At 39.2% G+C, this 15,637-nt stretch overlaps 1 protein-coding gene across 2 annotated transcripts; it reads right to left on the bottom strand.

The window, feature by feature from the left end:
* Positions 1-3,824: 3,824 nt before the first annotated feature.
* Positions 3,825-14,275, bottom strand: LOC105931212. Of its 2 annotated transcripts, none has more exons than XM_021320186.2 (6): positions 14,226-14,275; positions 8,674-9,075; positions 8,253-8,384; positions 7,892-7,942; positions 5,596-5,664; positions 3,825-4,281 (listed from the first exon to the last, which is right to left on the bottom strand). In XM_021320186.2, exons 2-6 carry the CDS (start codon positions 9,035-9,037, stop codon positions 4,217-4,219), a joined length of 681 nt encoding a protein of 226 aa, XP_021175861.2. In that variant the 5' UTR covers positions 9,038-9,075; positions 14,226-14,275; the 3' UTR covers positions 3,825-4,216. The 2 variants fall into 2 exon arrangements, with proteins under 2 accessions (XP_021175861.2, XP_012725248.2); XM_012869794.3 differs by lacking the exon at positions 14,226-14,275 and adding an exon at positions 14,043-14,163.
* Positions 14,276-15,637: the final 1,362 nt, after the last annotated feature.

Below are 15,637 nucleotides of genomic sequence, written 5' to 3'. Positions count from 1 at the left end.
CACTGATTTAAGCCACACTTCCTGTCTGTGACCCATTCCTTTCTATGCTCTGGTGCTCTGTAGGGTGGATTTTCTCCGGCATCTCAAAAGTCCATTTATAAGTTAACATTTGAGAACGATTAATTACAGTAATCATGATTTCTAATATCCTGATGTCATCCATTTACCAGATCTACGTTGACTGGATAAGTATATACGATGGTATGTTTTCAAGGAATTGGACCTGACAATTAAACCGACACAGAGTAGTGTCCTTAATGATGTTCCTCAATTGTGTAAGAAGATGTGGTCAGATCTACCGTTTGGTCTCAACACTTTTCTCAAGAAAGCAGTTTTTAATTTTATATTTTTCTTTTATCATGCAAGATGTTTTAGCCGCTATTGTAAAATGTGTGTTATATTGTTTTGTACTTTATTCCTGAATAAATATTACGATTTATTTTGTCTCATTTAAAGAACTTTACTTTAGATAGCAATGTCAAGTGAGCCACAAAAAAGGCATTTCATTTATTAGAATGTTCAACTGTTTTCATAAAGTCTATTTTTCCTAATCAGAAGGGTTTATTCTTCTTCGAGAGTATAATGTTTATAACATTTTCAAACAATAACTTGGTTATAGTTGATCTTAGTAGTCATAGTTCATTACTCCTCTGAATTAATTAGAATAGCAAACCTTTATTGCTCTACAATAGGGAGATTTGGGGGTGTCTGCACCTAACAAAAGGGCAATTAAAGTGTACAGGCTTATATAACGCAGAAAACATACCCAAACTAAAATCAATAACAGAAAAACTGCAAAAAATAAATCACACTGGTCAGCCTATAAAGTATAACAACACTGTAAGGAACGATCTCCTAAAACGTTCCTTTGTCCACCTAAGCTAAACCTTTAATTAGGCTGAAGGACCATTCCACTTTTTATTGGCTTTATGCATGAAGTGGGAAATATTGTTCAACTATGAATATATGGACTGTGTTATCAGCTGAAAGTATAAAGTATATAGATTGAATTAGAAATGCCTGAAAATATAGACCAATTTGGTTTGTTGTGTATTGAGCTCAGCACAAAATATCAAAAACTTAACGCTCCCCAAAAACTATTGGGCTGCAAATCTTAATGAAAACTTTATTTTATTTTATTCCAAGGCTGTTGTTGCACAAACAAAGCACTGAAAAAGTAGCCCACTGTGGTTTGCTTTGGATCCAGCTCAGCACCAGCAAAGAAAGAAAAACGTAGCACTTTATTTTGAAGCGGCAGTCTGGGTTGACGTCATCGGCTGAAATTAAAATTTATAATATCTCCGAAACCATAGTAGCACAAACGTTAATTTTAACGGCACAAAGATGCACAAACACAGCACTAAAGAAGTTGACCACTCTGGTTTGCTTTGGCTCCAGCTCAGCACCAGCAAAGGAATAACAATGTAGCGCTTTATTTTGCAGCGGCGACCTGTGGTGACGTGACCGGCCGGAATTAAAACTTATATTATCTGCGAAACCAAAGCAGCATAAACGCTCATTTTAACGGCACAAACCTGCACAAACGAAGCACTAAAGAAGTTGACCAGCTTGGTTGGATTCAAAGCAAAATGCGGGGATGGTGAACTCTAGATGAACTTAACAAATATTCTTTAATATCTTCAAAACCAAAACAGCACAAACGCTAATTTTAACGGCACAAACGTGCGCAAACCAAGCACTAACCATTCCATCTATTTAACTGAGTTTTTTCTGTGAGTGGGGTGTAGCCAGTGAGGGAAACTTCTGGGACGGTCTCAGGAACAACTGAAAGGGAAAGGACAAAACCATAATCTCGTTTGGATCCAGGAAGTAGCACAGAACTCCAACTGTGGTCCCAAGAGGAGCTCAGTGCTCTCACTGTCCTTAGAAGCTGCTTCCCTTGCTCGGCTTGGTGCAACAGAGGAAATCCAAAGAAGAGTCTGTATTATTCAGATACAGGGAGAGGTACTGAAAGGGGAGAGAACCAGAGCATATCCAGAATCCAATCCAAGGTTCAGTTATCCTTGGTCAGTATGATAGGCAGAGGTAAAGGAGGGCTTGGCAAGAAGAAGATGTCAGGCTTGATTTTGGAAACATGAAAAGTGGGATGAATTGTCATATTGCGAGGCAGCTGCAGGTGGACAGAGACAGGATTAATGACCTTGGAATCGGGAAAGCACTAATAAACCTGGGAGCCAGTTTCTTATAGTCCACTCGTAGGGGCAGATCTTTTGTAGACAGCCATACCTTTTGTCCAGCATAAACCTGAATGTCCAAGTCATTCTCTACTTAGCAGTCAAAGGGACCATTGCTTTCATGGAACAGCCACCAAGACCAATCAAGACTTAAAAGTCATAAAAGTCTTTTTTAGGTCACAGTACGCCAGAATCCTACTACTGCCACCAGGATCATGTCCATCAACAAGGTGCAAAAAGAATATGAGACAGTAGGACTTTCTGTTCAGTTCTACATGTGACAGCAGTCTCCTTTGTTCTCTTTTTGTTTCAACAAGGAGAGGGGTTAAAATACAATTCTTTCTTACAGAGAAAAACATCCAATAAAATCTTAAATTTAAGCTTGTTTGCTGTATCCATTAATGGCTAAACTCTTCCAAAACCTTATGGAAGAATGTGCGTGTATTGTCACTACAAGTTGGATTCTGATTCAATAAAATTTTATTTTATTGATATAGCGCCAATTCACAACACTTGTCATCGCAAGACTCTTTACAAAGTCAAATTCAATCAAATCATCCAGACAGATTAGTCAAAAAGTTTCCTACCTAAGGAAACCCAGCAGATTGCATTGAGTCTTGACAAGCAGCATTCAGTCCTTCTGGGTGAGCATGTAGCCTCAGCAGACAGTCGTCTGCATTGTCGATGACTTTGCAGCAATCCCTCATTCTGAGCATGTATGGAGCAACCTCCCTCCATCCATTTTCTGACCCGCTTAATCCCTCATGGGGTCGCGGGGGTTGCTGGTGTCTATCTCCAGCGTTCACTGGGCGAGAGGCGGGGCATGGAGCAACGGTGGAGAGGAAAACTCCCCTTTAAGGGGAAAGAAAAACCTCTAGCAGTCTCAGTGTGAATGGTCATCTGCCTCGACTGACTGGGGGTTAGAGAAGACACAGCAGAGACACAAAAAAGCACAGCAACATACATTGATCCAGGAATCCTTTGTACACCCACATTCTTCTGGCCAGGTAAGGTAAGTGCTGCATACAAACACTGAAAATAGCACACGGGCAAAACACACCATACCCTCAGGGAGATGTGTTACTGCAGCATCAAGCTCAGAAGTTATTTATTTTTTTGTTGTTGTTTTTTTTTTTTACAACAAGACCGTTTGTTATGCTGGATGAAGTCTTAGAACAGATCCAAACACAAGTCCATTTTGACCTAAAACTCTACAGTGTACATAAAGAAAGATTTTATTTTTCTTATTTATTAGATTTTAATCCAAATAGATATATCTGTCTTTCAGTTGAATTGAACAGGATGAGCGTAACATTATTTGTGGAAAACATTTCTAAGTGGTTCATTAAGATCTAATTCTTAATTTCTGACAAACCTGGCAGTTTAACAGGATTATGAATATTAATATTCGCTGTAAGGGGATATAAAAAAGCCTCTACAGCTGAATTACTTCAAGTTTGTGTCTTCTTAAAATAATTACATTTGGTAACATTGTGATTTGGAAGATTTACAACATAAACATTTTGCTTTCAAGAAAGTATGAAAACCTTTAGATGCAGAAAAAATAAACACCCAGCTGAGTGAATTCAATTCAGTTTGGTTCAGTTTAGTTTATTTATACAGCACCATATCACACCAAATGTCATCTCAAAGTACTTTACAAGACAAACAGATCCAATTTACAAACAGAATAAAACTATACTATGAAATAAATTGTAACATCAGTGCTGCCCTGGGGAAGCCCCTCAGCCACCTGACACACTCCTGACCCAACAACTCCACAGCCTTTACCTGGTGACCAGTGATTTTATTGCTCCGAGGACAAAGAAGTGATGTGAGACTCAGATGGACTGATGACTGTAAGATGTTTGTGTTTGATGCAAATCATAGTAATATATTTTCATGAGAAGCACAGGCAGGAAGTCTACACAAAGCTACAATCCAGAGCTTCACATTAGAATACTGATCCTCAACATGCAGAGAAAGACAGTCGTGGATATGAAGGTGGAGGACCCTGCAGGCTAGAAGTTATAGAAGTTTCTGTTACATGAAGGGCTGCTGTCACCCACTGTCAGGCGCTCCAGAGCTGTTCGGGTAAAAATAAAAGAGGAGCCAAATTAAAACAAATTACCAGTGAGCTAATATTTCTGCTATAAGTGCTGACAGGAAGTGCTGGTTTTCCACTAGTTTTGCTCAGTAAGGTTTGCAAACTGCTGCAGTTCCTAACTATCTACTAAACTGAATCTAAAGTGAATCTACTACACTGTTAATGTCATGAGTGGTGTGGAGCAGAACCCAGAATTCAGCCAAAACAATGTTTCCTTTTGCTGGATTTATTGAAGCGCAAAATGAACAAAAACCACATCCAAAGAAGTGGGTAAGGCAGACATCCAATACACTGACAGGAACATAACTGGGCAGAATAAACAGAAGCAGGTTAACCAAAAACAGGATCAAAGTGCTGGGCTCTTACCAAAACAAACGAGGAGGCACAAACGCGTTGGCATGAAGTGTGATGAACCGACGGGGAGCAGAGAACTAAGGCAGGTTTAAATAGGCTGATAGAACAGGTGAGTGGAGGGAAACTAATCAAGGACAGGTGGGAGTGATTAAGGGAGCAGACAGGACACTAGAAAATAACCCTAAGACAAAACCAAACAAACCAAGCACAGAACTAAAAGTAGAGCTAAAACAGGGACCAGATAACTAACACAATAAAGGGCTAAACTAGAATCCAAAAACGGAAATAAATCCAAGGGCGAAAAGAGCTACTTTAACCAAATAATAAACATAAACCAGAACAGAACGTGACAGTTAATGCTTTATTTATAAGAGCTCCTGCAATTATCCTCTGAGCCAACCAGAGAAATGACTGCTTCTTCATTACCGTATGTTTTAGCATCATTTGTTCATTTTATTTATCATCTTTTAAGCTGCAATGCACTTGGGTGCAACTGGAACAGCAAAGAAAATATCTTTATTTGGGAGATCTTGTCCCTGAATTTTTTATTCTGTATTGATTGAATGATAACATAGTTCGAACTGTAAAGATTACAGTCACTAAAAATATTGAAACAAATAGGTTTCGCCACAGAGCATAACAGCATGCTGGGACAGTTAGATCAGGTCAGAATTTGAAACAGACAAACTGGAAATTATTTTATACTAACTTGATTTCAGGGTCTTGTAAACTGAACACCTCAAGCAGGATTCAGGATTTTAGTTTTTAAATGTGCTGTTAAACTAAGTTCATTCAATCAAAAATAATACTGTGTGTTTTCTGTGTCCATAGTAATCAGAGAGAGAAATGACACAGTCCTGCTTAACACAACAACATGTAAAATATGACGTATTGTCTGAAAGTTTTCTGTTAGCACTTTGTGAAATAATATCTGCTCACCTGGGTATGAAAATCTCTTCTCTTCATCATCATCATTCTTAACTGCACTTTTCCCTCGATGGTAGGAGACTGTTCAGAAGTAAGATGGGAGAAAGAGAAACATATAGGATGAAAAAATGTGTTTGTAGCCATACATGCTTCCCTTGCAGGCAATCTGTGACACTGGCTTCTAAACAGCTTCTGGTGATTCTCAGCAGCGGCGTACACCAGCTCACCGGTGCCAGCTACATCGTCTACCAGACTGGCAGCAGGTTTCATTGTGTATCTGTGAAAGAAATTGACCATGGCCTGAAATCCAACAGCTGCTGCCGTGACATGGTGACCACTATTGTAGCCATGCAGACTGGAGCCATTTTCTGTAATTCATTTCTAAATCTTAGTGAATTAATATCAAATGTGGTGTTCCACTAGCCTCCATTCTCCCACCCCTTACATGCTCCCAGTGCAACCATTGCAACATCTCTTATGAAGATTTGTTGATGGCATACAATATATATATTTCTGGGTCACCAAATGTGTTCACAACTGAAAGATAAAAGAGGAAAAACCGAAGGAGTACAGATCCTTTTGCATGGTGTAACAACCGTCAAAATACTAATCTACTTATCAATAGCCATTCCAGAGTCAACCACCCACCATAGGAGAAGCTGTGAAAGCGTCCAGTGGACACCATTATCAGTAAAACAGTGGCAAATGTGCTTGAAATTATTGTCTTTTCAGAAAAAGTTAATTTCTATGATAAGTGTGGCCTGAACAACAGCTTTTGCAAACCTCAAGAACTTTATGGGTTCTCTGGATGTTTGGGACATCTGGGAAGTCTTTTGTTGGGGAAAGTAGAGAGAAGAAAAGTAGAGAGCTACCATGAGGCCTTTGACAGCAACAGAGAAGCAACCTTATACAATCCATTTGATAGGTTGCTTCTAGTCACAGCGTGGTCCAAGAACACTGCCACGGTTAAAAAGGACAAGCTGTCCTCTAACAGCAACTTCTTTCAACAATTCAGGAACAATTTGGTGATGATCCTCCTAGTATAATGGAGAACAGCGACGCCAGGCAAAAGTGATAATGGAGTGGTTCAGAGATGAGAACTAAGAAACTCCCCAGATCGTTGTCTCATTGAGGATCTGGAGTTAGTTCTCAGGAAGACAAAACACAGAAGCCAACAAACTGAGATCAACTCTAGGACAGGAATGGATTACCGTCAATAGAAGTTGCCGATTATTGTAGATTTTATAAAGAGGAATCAACACTGAAAACATTGAGTCTTCACACAAATATGATGTATTTGACAAAAAAAAGCTATTGATTGTTTTTAATTGATATTTGGTGTTCTGTAGAAGATATTTAAAAGCAAAATGGAAAACTGTTGAGTCCACAAATCACAACATTTATGTCACTGCCCAAGCTTTAGCCGTGGCTGGAGAAGTCTATTTCCTGCTCTAATCTACAGGTTTGTTGCTGCGGCCAATCTCTCCAACATCAATCAAGTCTAGTGGACAGAATCAATGTTTGAGATCTTTGGTCCAGATCAATATCTTCCTCAATAGAAGAAAACAGGATGTTCTCTGAATAATGCCCACCTTAAAGCATGGTGGAGCTTTGTTGGTGGATTGGATCTTAATACGCTGTGAGAGATACGTATGAATGGAAACATTTTCACATTCCAAATGAATCCAACCCAATTCAATCCAACTTCCTTTACAGAGCATTTAAAATCTAACAGCTAGGGTGCCGTGGTGGCATAGGAGTCATGCACGCTACCATCCCGGGTTTGAGTCTCAGCCTGTGCACCTTTGCCGCATGTCTTCCCCCTCTCTCTCCACCCCATTTCCTGTCAGCCTACTTACGAAAAAAGTCCACTAGCGCAACAAATACTCAAACAAATAGACCTAAACATAAAATAAATAAAGTCAAATAAATAAGTTACATAACCCAACAAAAAACAAAAAAAAAACAATGCTTTGTTAAATATTGAAAGCCAGTGTATTTTCAGAACAAACAATAGCCCCAAGTTTGGATGGGCCAGTTCCGAAACTGTCATGGACCTCAGACCTCTAGTTCAAATCCATTCCACTTGTTTAGGATGGATTTGACCCGATCTATAACTGATAGATGAAAACTGCACTCAACAACTTTTGCAAATCATTATTTTTTGGGAAATCAAAATCTAAGAGAAGTACACAGTGTGTGTGTGTGTGTGTGTGTGTCAATGTGTTGGTGAGAAAAATAAGGTATTCATAATCTAAATCATACAGTAACCGATATATATATAAAAAAAAAAAAGACGGCGACTCACCACTGTGACTTTGTGTGGGTCCAACCCAGTGATGCTGCCTCCTGTCTGATACTGAAAAACAGCAATAGTAATTTTACACGGTTAAAACATTAAGCCTTTTTAGCTTTTGTTGCTGGCTTGCCGACATGTTGGACAACTGGTCGATTATCTCAAATGTCAGCTTAACCAAACTACATTTGAAGAAGTTTATTTATGTAGAAGCAGTTCAGAGGAAATTAGGTCCATGTACCTACATGTTTGTTCTTTGCAAAATTGCAACAAGTGTGTGTGTGTGCGTGTGTGTGTGTGTGTGTGTGTGTGTGTGTGTGTGTGTGTGTGTGTGTGTGTGTGTGTGTGTGTGTGTGTGTGTGTGTGCACTCACATCTCTTCTGCAGGGCTGCAACTGTGGGCCTCGTAAAGCGCATCAATAATAAGATCAGGAGTACGATGCTGAGCAAAGCTGTCACCGCCTTGTAGGCACTCAGCTCCCCCTGCAAATCCGGGAGCTTCTCAACTGGAGACAAACAGATATTATTCTTGTAAAGTCCTAAAACTAACAGTAGATAAGCTCAGGCAAATGTATTTTATGATGCACTGACAGTATCTAGATTTTTTGGTGTTTAAATGGAGTCATTCGGACAGCCTAGGTCGGCTCAGTTTATTGTTTCCAGTGAATTGTTGATTTAGAATGAAATGGGACTCATGCATGGAAAACAAGCTGAGTTTCTAAAGTAGACCCAAAAAGTCCAGTTTTTATCTTTGAGTTTTACTTTGCACGACAAAGCTGTTGAGCTGGCACCAACCTTCACAGTGCACCTGAAGTTTCTGGCAGCGGGTCGTTTTGCTCGCTCCCTTCTCTGTAATGTTGTAACCATCCACCAGTTCCTCTTTGGCAAGCTTCCACATTGTCTTATTTTTACAGCCCCTCTTATGCTGACACACCTCTCCCAACATCGTCTGGACTCGGCCGTCCTCCATGGAACAGACTGGCAGGGGAGAGCTGTTGAAGGTAGGATATGGGAACAGGTGGATAGTACCTTCACAATTATTTTTCCATGTAACGTTGAGGATGCCCAGGATGAGGTTGAGGCTGCTGGAGCTGGAAGTGGGGGTAGCTTGAGTTACTTTTGAGCAGGAACAGGGAGTGGGACTGGTATTATTCTTCATGGGGCTGCCTGTAGTTGTGATACTGTCATTTGCTTGGACTGTGAAGAAGACACAGAACAAGACAAAGGTTTAAAACGTTGATCAGATAGAAACCGTACAGTAAGTTTTTCTGACAAACCCTCCTGCAATACTCTAAGGTTTGAATAACTGCCCCAAGTCGTTCCCTTCTAGTTAAGATGGATGTTGAGATCGTTCTATTACCACTGGTTTCCAGATAAAGGAACAACATGTGTGGAACTTAAAGGTAAGGTCAGTATATTAAGGGTCCGGTCCAGTTTATTGTCACTTTTGACATAACCCTTCGTCACATACAGAAGCAGATTGTCTTCCTCCATAATTGGCTTAAACACACTCACGTTTAAAGCCCTGCACACACTTTCACTTTCAAAAATCTTGACATAGATTGGAATATGGAATACCTAAGCAACATTATCCATAACGGGATTAATATTGTTAAAAGAACAGGCCGATTGTCCCTGGGGAGGGGGGGGGGGATATTAATAAAATCAATTTCACTGAAGGGTGCCATGTCCTCGGTGTACTGTACTCTAACTCTAATCATAAATCTTCTTTGAATACGCTCAGAGCTGTCTGGCAGAAGGATGAGATGTGTTTCCAGTGATGACAAATGGAATATTAGACGTCAGAATCTGTGAAACTATACATTTATGTACAGGGTATACCTTACGTCACTGAGATTAGGTAATACGTTCCCTAACTCGTCTCCAAACTGTCGCAGGTGAATAACCTCCATAGGAACAATCCAAAGGTTACAAAACAAAACAATTGGACTTCTATTCTGAAGCTGAAGATGTTTCATATCACATCCAGGAAGCTTTCTCAATTCAAAATGTCTGGAGTAGTGTGGAGTTTTAAAGCTTTATAGACCTGGTGGTTAGGCCTCATTAGAGCTTAGATTCACATGTAGGTTCACCTGGAACTGATCGCCCCAACAATGGAGAGTCGTTAGGCTCATGGGAGGAATGTTGTGGTCACATTGATCATGACCTGGATGACTGAGAATCTTCACCAACACGTAGGATCAATCATACATGTCTTCTGGGAATGTAAGAAATTCAAAATCCTTCGGATGGAGGTACAGGAGGTAAGTGAGGAGGTAGCTTTAAGGCCTCGAGAAGCCCGATAGATATGTCACCAATTAGATAGCTTTTTGGTACAAAACTGTACAAGATCCTGGACACTGCTGCAAAGGAAAGAATGAACATAATATCAGATTCAGCAAATAAATGTAGACTGCCCAACTGGAATCAGCAAAATCCCCCAACGATAACTATGTTCAAGCAAAGACTTAACGACACACTCCGACTTGAACAAAGTTCATATGCCTCAAAAAATAAAAGAGAAGTATTTTTCAACATCTGAGGGTCCTTCATGGATCTCTGACTCGGGAAAAGTACTGTCTGCACTGTAACAATAAATCCCTATAAATGCTCTGACCAAGCACGACCGTTCAGTGTTATATGTTGTTGATTACACTCTACCCTACTTTATGGTTAGCATCATTTACCTGCATTGTTTAGCTATGTATGTGTAAAAGATAAAAAACAAAAAATAAACAATTGAAAGAAAAATCTTGGCTTGAACATGTCAGACTATGAACCACCACTGCACTTTAGGAAATGGCAAACAGCATGACTTGTTGCTGCAACACTTCCACGTCAGTCAGATCCACCTGAAATATCAGGGCATTAATAAATGGACAACAAGCAGTGGATGTTGACGAGCCAATTATTGCAGTTACTGGGTGGAAAGAGGGAGAGGAGACAGTGGAAGAAGCGCTTGTGATCGAGCAAAAGAAGACAGGAACCAGACGTTGTCAGGAGCAAATATTGGACGCCGCTTGATATTTATAGTAGGTCATCTTTGATTGTAGGAGCTCTGAATCTGCAATCTGTTACACTGAACAACTACAGACCAACGATTCAAGCTCACAACCAGAGATTTTGTTAAATTACTAAAGATTTCTAAGACAAGCAACAATCCCCCCCCCACCCATTAAAATTGTTACTATCTACAAGGATCTTTTTCAGTGAATGTGCATTTTTCTTCTCAGCTAGAATGTCACAGCCACTTAACGTTCATGTCGTATGATTGCAGGAGAAAACCAGAGTACTGTAGAGAACCCACGTGTGAGCTGGAGAACATCCAAGCTCCCCACAGAAAGGCCCTGACCGAGCCTTGAACCTTCTTGCTGCATGGAAACATTGCTAACAGCTGTGCCACTGAGCAGCCCATTTCCTGTCTTCTTTACTTCATTCAGGTTCTGTTTAATTCCATTTTCATCATGACCAATCTTTAAAAGTAATCCCTCCCAACTCTTAAAAAGCGGAAAATCAAAAATTTCAGTTTGCGGATATAAGAGAATGTTTTTTTTTTTCCTTTTTGTCCGAATGTTTCATCTAAATGTCTAATTTTAGGACATCAGCAATGCCTTCTATGTGTAACTATAGAATCCGACCCTAGTAACACAGGGCTAATTGAAGGCAGGCCCCTGAACCCTCTGGGCCTCAAATAAACTTTAGTTACCCCTGGTTTATAACGCTTTACTGGACATACCTCCATCAGTGATGTACATTTTCACCCTTACATCTAAAACAGCTGGAACCTGTAGCACATTCATTTAATCACGTGGAGGCGTGCTATTAGGCCTAGATGTATTTTAGCGAGGCAGAAGCGTTAAAACAACTATGAATTTCATTTTCAGATAGCTGCCTGTTGTTGGAAGTTTTCCTTCTTTTTTATAGTGCAATGATGGCAGCTCCACTCATTTTACAGCAACGCACATATCCAGCATCAGAATCCATGGGATTTTAACCAGTTTGCACTTCACAAAATCTTCATTAGGATCCCTTTACCCTGATTATCTGATGATACCCTGATTATGTTGAACCTTTTTTGATCCAGAGGCTGCTGGTGTTTTTTTCTCCCTTTTTCATCTCTTTTCTACATTTGTATTGTACCTTTCTTAACATTGCAAGTGCTTTATGTCCTGTATGCCCTGTCTTGTCTTTTTTGGAATGAACTAAAACGAGGTGGATTCTAATGGCCTTACACAAAGGTGCGAAGCTTTTCAAAATGACCGTTGTAATTTGAGCGGATTTGGTGATGAGGTACACCTTTTTATGTCCTAGTGGTTTACAGTGGGTCTCAAAGTGTATTCTCTTTTTTAAAATGTCACTTTTTTATGAAATATAAAACTGATACCATAATTAATCCTTTTTAAGATATTTCTGATCTTTAGTGTGACCCATATCCTCTACAATTCAACTGAACAACAAAAGAACGGTGCAACAGCCTGGCTCTGTAAGTGAGCTCACCCTAAAATTACGTTTATTTTAAAGTTCTTTTTTAATTTAAGTTCAGTACTCAGTCTTCATTGAAAGGAGTCTATCAACATCTAGCATCTTAACTTGTAAATATTTGCTCCCTCTACCATGCAATGTTTTTTTTTGTTGTTGTCGATTTTCAATATGTATGTTTGGGAAAATGGGATCCCTTCAGCTTTCTAACAGACAACTCAGGATTTTGGGTCAAAACTGTCTGGCATTTCTAACTGCTCACAATTTCTTCCAACTTGCCAAAAACCCAGTTTAATGTGAAAAAAGTAACCCCCAAGCATGACTCGGCCACTACCACGTTTTAGTGACAGTTTTCGTTTTTGCTGGTGTTAAATATATCTTTTGAAATTGTGGCCTGAAGATTTTGACTTAGTTTCATCAGACATAACACATTCTTCCACAAGCTTTTAGAATATTTTAGTCAGGCCTGGATGTTTCCTTTGAAATAGAAGGCTTGTTACTTCGACCTGCCTTCTTACTTTAGATATGCAAAGAATACAGGAAAACACAACCAGAACTAACCAGAGTTTTTTATTCTTGCAACCTCCCTGTTTTCGTCTTGTCTTTGGGTAAATTTTGGAGAAATGTCCAGTTTTTGTAATGTCATTGTTGCCCATATTTTCTGTACTTACTCGTGAGATTCTGCAAGGCGCCATTGTGTAAAAATGATGTAGTAAAATTCATGTAGATTTCCTGCTCTTCTTCTGACTGACACCTTTGTAAAATGAGATGATTTTGATTCTTTATAGCATGCCTGCAAATTGTGGCTTTAACTAAAAGAAAAAATAAATCCATGTAAAAAGAACCCTTAAACAGTTACAGTTTATCTTAGCGTAACATGATTTTCCACAACTTATGTTAGAAGTGAACAAAAGAAGAAGTGTCTAGGACAAAAAGTTAAATTATTTATCAAGAGCTAATTCTTCATAATCAGATCACTTTTTAGATCCGTTGTCACTTTCACTAGCTGTTTTTTTTTTTGTCTCTCTGTGTGCACTCCTTCTCAGTCTGAAACCGTTCCAATTTTGCAGGCTGCAGTCAAAGCACTTTGAGGTGCATATGTGACGTTGGTACGAGGGCTCGGTTTTGACATGCGTAAAGTTCCCGTAGCTCATTTGGTGCTATACTGTTCTAATTCAAATCTGTATAACACGGCCACCAGAAAGAGGGGATTGATAATTACATGATTAGACTTCTTTAGTTTTTGTTCTAATAACGTCAATCTGTTCCCTTTTAACACTGTTACAGACTCACAGTTTCCTCTAGTGCTGCTGTTGTGAACTCAAAAAGAAATTGACAATAACCTATAATATTAATTAATCTATAACTTTAAACTTTGATGAAAAAAGCCAGTTTTTAAGATTTTATTGAAATTGAAATTTAAAAACACCCTAACCCTCACCAGTTTTCCCACAGAGCTTTTCTTAGCATAAGAGACGCGTAAGCTTGTATAAATGAAAGTATCTCTAAATATCTATACATGCTGGGCCATAGCCACAAAAAAAGCTCACCAAAGAGAAAATTTCTGTAAATTTCCTTTACCAGCTTCTTAAAAAACACTGCAGTCAAGCATAAAGCTGAGGCTTTTTGTCCCAATTGCCTTTCTGTTTTTAACACTTTATTCATACCAACAGTGATGAACTTACCTGTAGACGCAAGTGAATAAGCTGCGATGATCACAATAGTGCACAGATCCATTATAGAAGGGAAGAGTAGATGAAGAAGATAAATGGAGGATAGGAGAACAAACAGCTCAGTTCAGATTGACACGCCAACAACAGAAGAAATGAGGAGAAAGGAAATGATGCAGAGCTGCAAAAACTCCTCACCCCCACCACCACCTTCTCCATACAGTGAAGAACTTCATCCACAGATGGCGGCTGCAGCTTCTGCAAAAAGCAGATTTCCTCTCTTCAAAGCAAATTGGGTGAAAAAGGGGTGGGGATATTAAGAAACAACGATGAACGAGTAGGAAGCAGGAAGAGATAGGAGAGAGTAGAGAAGACAAGCATAACTTTTATCTAAGGTACTTTCTGTATGGTGGTGTGTGAGGTATACTTCAGAAGATGTAGTAAAGAACTGTCAAATCTAGATTTACAAGCAACAAAAATATCATATAATACTATAATAACTTTTTCGTCTTTATTTTCATCCACCTCTTTTTTGGAACGAACTGATGAACACCCTGACGAACAGTCTTGTTGTGTTTCAAGCGTTGCTTATGACACATGCAATTGTTCCAGATGTCTTAAAACTCACATAATCCTCAACCAATTGAGCATTTTCCCAGCAATGACTTTTTGAACAATTTCAATCAGGCTTTAGAGTGCATCATAGCACTGAAACAGCACTGGTGAAAGTCACTATATTCCCATGGCCTTACATAATGGACTAGAGTCTGTACTTATCCTAGTTCTGTGTTTGACACACTGTACCTGCTACAATAATCTTTACAGAGGCTTGAACGTGCTGTAGGGAACAGCAGCAGGCTGGTTTAGATGATATGTTCCTGACAGATATCCGCGTGTTGTTTTATTTTAATATTTTATGTCTGTGTACTTCCATTTGCATGCCCCTTTTGAGCTGTAAAGGTGTAATTTCCCCACGGACAGACAGTAAAGGATAATTATTTTCTATTCTATTCTACTGATATATTTCATTTTACACCAGAGTTACCTGTGGAGTACCACAGAGTTAAGTACTTGATCTGGTTCTTTTTACTATATTTACATACTCCCACTTGGTGAAATTATTAGACTGAATAGCATAACTTTCTATTGTTATGTTGATGAACCCAATAAGCTGATCAGTCTACAGGCAAGTTCTGAAAATATAAAGGCGAGATTACATTTCATTTTCTGTTTTTATATTCAGATAAGACAGACAATATTGTCGTTGGACCAAAGCATCAGAAAAACAAACCTCTTTGTCAGTCACTGATCAGGGATGCGATTTATAAAGATTGCGTACACACAAGCTGGTGTCTAAAACTGACGTATGTCTCTTTCCAAGAAAAGATAGTGATTTACATAAAACAGACTTGGCAGGAGAATGTGCGGTCCCTCACACAAACTCTCGTCCATGCGTATACTCCATTTGGTGACAGGGAAACCGGCGACACATATGGCGTATGGACATATGGACATTCCGTTTCACTCCTTTAATCATAGATTGACTTTATCCTAAGCATTCAAAATCGCAGTGTTATTTATGCTTGCGTTGGTGACCCATAACTATACAT

The sequence above is a fragment of the Fundulus heteroclitus genome, chromosome 5, assembly GCF_011125445.2.
Source record: "Fundulus heteroclitus isolate FHET01 chromosome 5, MU-UCD_Fhet_4.1, whole genome shotgun sequence".
Taxonomy (NCBI): domain Eukaryota; kingdom Metazoa; phylum Chordata; class Actinopteri; order Cyprinodontiformes; family Fundulidae; genus Fundulus; species Fundulus heteroclitus.
This window is presented reverse-complemented; position numbering and strand designations above follow the sequence as displayed.

Coding starts and splice junctions, on each gene's coding strand:
- LOC105931212 (XM_012869794.3), bottom strand. CDS start 14,094: ATGGATCTGTGCACTATTGTGATCATCGCAGCTTATTCACTTGCGTCT. Junction 8,385..8,673: donor ACTTCAGGTGCACTGTGAAG/GTTGGTGCCAGC, acceptor GTTTGTCTCCAG/TTGAGAAGCTCCCGGATTTG. Junction 7,943..8,252: donor TGCAGCCCTGCAGAAGAGAT/GTGAGTGCACAC, acceptor GCTGTTTTTCAG/TATCAGACAGGAGGCAGCAT.